Source organism: Mus caroli, unplaced genomic scaffold, assembly GCF_900094665.2.
Source record: "Mus caroli unplaced genomic scaffold, CAROLI_EIJ_v1.1 scaffold_12067_1, whole genome shotgun sequence".
Classification (NCBI taxonomy): Eukaryota; Metazoa; Chordata; class Mammalia; order Rodentia; family Muridae; genus Mus; species Mus caroli.
Genome location: NW_018389420.1, coordinates 15,745 through 18,977, shown reverse-complemented (window position 1 = coordinate 18,977; position 3,233 = coordinate 15,745). Strand labels below are relative to the sequence as shown.

At 36.9% G+C, this 3,233-nt stretch overlaps 1 protein-coding gene across 1 annotated transcript in view; it reads left to right on the top strand.

Moving 5' to 3' along the window:
* The first annotated feature begins 2,507 nt into the window (after window positions 1-2,507).
* The window catches only part of LOC110288105 (exocrine gland-secreted peptide 1-like), a 4,221-nt gene continuing 3,495 nt past the window's right edge, over window positions 2,508-3,233 (top strand). The window contains exon 1 of the mRNA XM_021154547.1: window positions 2,508-2,559. Within this exon, the coding sequence (XP_021010206.1) occupies window positions 2,508-2,559 (52 nt within the window). The remainder of the gene's footprint in view (window positions 2,560-3,233) is intronic.

Below are 3,233 nucleotides of genomic sequence, written 5' to 3'. Positions count from 1 at the left end.
GGAATAGAATTCAAGACCCAGAAATGAACCCATACAACTACAGACACTTGATCTTTGACAAAGGAGTTAAAACAATCCAGTGGAAAATAAAAAGAGCATTTTCTTTTTTCTTTTCTTTTCTTTTCTTTTCTTTTCTTTTCTTTTCTTTTCTTTTCTTTTCTCTTCTCTTCTTTTCTTTTCTCTCTCTCTTTCTTTCATTTATTCTTTGTTTCTTCCTTTCTTTTTATTAAACATATGTGGCGTAACAGAAAATGGTAACATACATTTTTATTTTCTACTTTATTTTATTTTAATAAATATTTCTTATTAATATTTTCTTATTAATAAATATTTATTTACATTTCAAATGTTATCCCATTTCCTAGTTTTCCCTCCAAAAGTCCCCTATCCCTTCACTACCCACCCTGCTCCCCAACCCACCCAGTCACATTCCTGGTCCTCGCATTCCCCTATACTGGGACATAGTGCCTTCACAGGACCAAGGGCTTCTCCTCCCATTGATTACGACTAGGCCATCCTCTGCTACATATATAGCTAGCTATACATATAAGATCCACCATGTATTTTCTTTGATTGGTGGTATAGTTCCAAGGAGTTTTTGGGTACTGATTAGTACCTTCATATTGAGGTACCTCCTATGGGTTTTCAAACCCTTTCCACTCCCTGGGTACTATCTCTAGTTCCTTCATCCGGGACCTTGTGCTCCTTCCAATAGATGACTGTGAACATCCACTTCTGTACTTGCCAGACACTGGCAGAGACTCGCAGGAGACAGGTATATCAGGCTCCTATCAGCAGGCTCTTGTTGGCATCTTCCTACTGTCTGCGTTTGGTAGTTGTTTATGGGATGGATCCCCAAGTGCGGCAGTCTCTGGATGGTTGTTCCTTCAGGCTCTGCTCCAAACTTTGTCTCTGAAACTCCTTCCATGGATATTTTGTTCCCCATTTTAAGAAGGAATGAAGTATCCACATCTTTGGTCTTCCTTCTTCTTAAGTTTCATCTGTTTTGCAAATTGTATCTTGGGTAGTCTAAGTTTCTGAGTTAATATCCACTTATCAGTGAGTGCATATCATGTGAGTTCTTTTGTGATTTGGTTACCTGACTCAGGATGATATCCTCCAGATCCATACATTTGCCTAACAATTTCATAAATTCGTTGTTTTTAATTGCTGAGTAGTACTACACTGTGTAACTGTACTACATTTTCTGTATCCACTCCTCTATTGAGGGACATCTGGGTTCTTTTCAGCTTCTTTATATTATAAATAAGGCTGCTGTGAACATAGTGGAGCATGTGTCCTTATTACAAGATGGAACATCTGGGTATATACCCAGGAGAGGTATTGCTGGATCTTCTTGTACTACTATGTCCAATTTTCTGAGGAACTGCCAAACTGATTACCAGAGTCGTTGTGCCAGCTTGCAATCCTACCAGCAATGGAGGAGTGTTCCTCTTTCTAAACGTCCTCATCAGCATCTGCTGTCAGCTTAGTTTTTGATCTTAGCCATTCTGACTTGTGTGAGGTGGAATCACAGGGTTGTTTTGATTTGTATTTCCCTGATGATTAAGGATGTTGAACATTTTTTCAGTTGCTTCTCAACCATTTGGTATTCCTCAGTTGAGATACTTTGCTTTGCTCTGTACCCCATTTTTAATTGGATTATTGAAAAATAAGATTCTTTTGCAAACACTTCTTTTTGTGTACAAAATATCTTATAATTTCAAACATATTCCCATAAATGCTTCAATTGGATTATTGTTTTATTCTGCTATATGGATTAGTTTTATTTCATTAATTTTTTCACAGACATTTCATACTATGATATTAAAATCTCACTATGTGAAATGTGTATATGAAGTATCAAGATTTTCAATAATTTCTAGGATAAACAATTTTTCTTCTACAGATTTCTGTTGTTATGACAGAAGAGTGCTCAGTCAAGCAATAATTTACTGAGTTCACACAAATCTGGAAAAATATGCAAAGCAATTATGTTTATAAATTCTATGTCACCAAAAATGTGAGAAGCACAGAAAAGCAAGGTAACATGGCAATCAATAAGAAAGGTTGTATAAAATTGAGAAATGTTGAGTAATACAGCTATAATGGAATTAAAAATCCCTGCCCAAAGTACTAGACAAAAAGAGTGGCAAGGAGCATGAATCTTGTCTCCTCATTTCTAACCTTAAAAATACAAAAGTAAAGAAAAATATGTAAGTGCAAAGACAAAATAACGGATTATTGAACCACCAAGCCAGCGTTGGAAAATTACACAGGACTGCTGTTCCATGTCACCTTGTTATCTATTCTGATAAGCAAGCATCAGAACCCAAGAGAATCTGTTTAGAGTGTTCAAATCACTTTTCAGAGAACATCAGCCAATGAAGCACAAATACCTCCGGTCTCAATACACCAAATACCCACACTGTACCCATTTAAAGGAGGAGTCACTAAGAACAAGAGAAGCAGAGGGCTTGCAGCAGAAGCTGACCTGAACTGAACATATGGAACAAGAATCTCCTGCTAAGACTATGGATCAAAAAAGCAAGTTCCATGGTAAGATAACAGTAATTACAAGGTTAAGATTACAAGGCCTATTAGCTATTAGAGACTCAGTCTTTGAAATATACAGCAGAAAAATTGAAGGGCTACTCAATCTCATAAAATGAAACTGGTCAAATGATGTGTACTACAGAGTAACATATCACTCTGAATGAAAGAAAATTCAATTGCTTTTGGCACAATTCAAATGCATTCCCTCATTTGCCCATGATTAGGAGTCTAAATTTTGTCTAAACATTCATCCCTAAATTAAGTAGGTATCATGGGGAAAGAAAAATTGTTATTAACACTTCACAAAAAAGAAAAAATGACTGTCACTCTAGACATTATGTGCAGAGTGTGAAAATCCATGGTGAACAGGAATGTTTTCTAGATTCTGAACAATGATAGTGGCCATGAGGGAAGACAGAAAAAAAATTACAGAACTATGCAGGAACATTTTGACTAAAATTTTAGTTTTAAATTGCAATGAAAACCAGGCAGTGCATTTGACAGAGAACATTACAGTATATGAGGGAGTGCTCGAAGAGAGAAAATTGAGGGGAAATGGTGTTTAAATTTTAAAAATGTAGCCGGGCGTGGTGGCGCACGCCTTTAATCCCAGCACTCGGGAGGCAGAGGCAGGCGGATTTCTGAGTTCGAGGCCAGCCTGGTCTACAAAGTGAGCT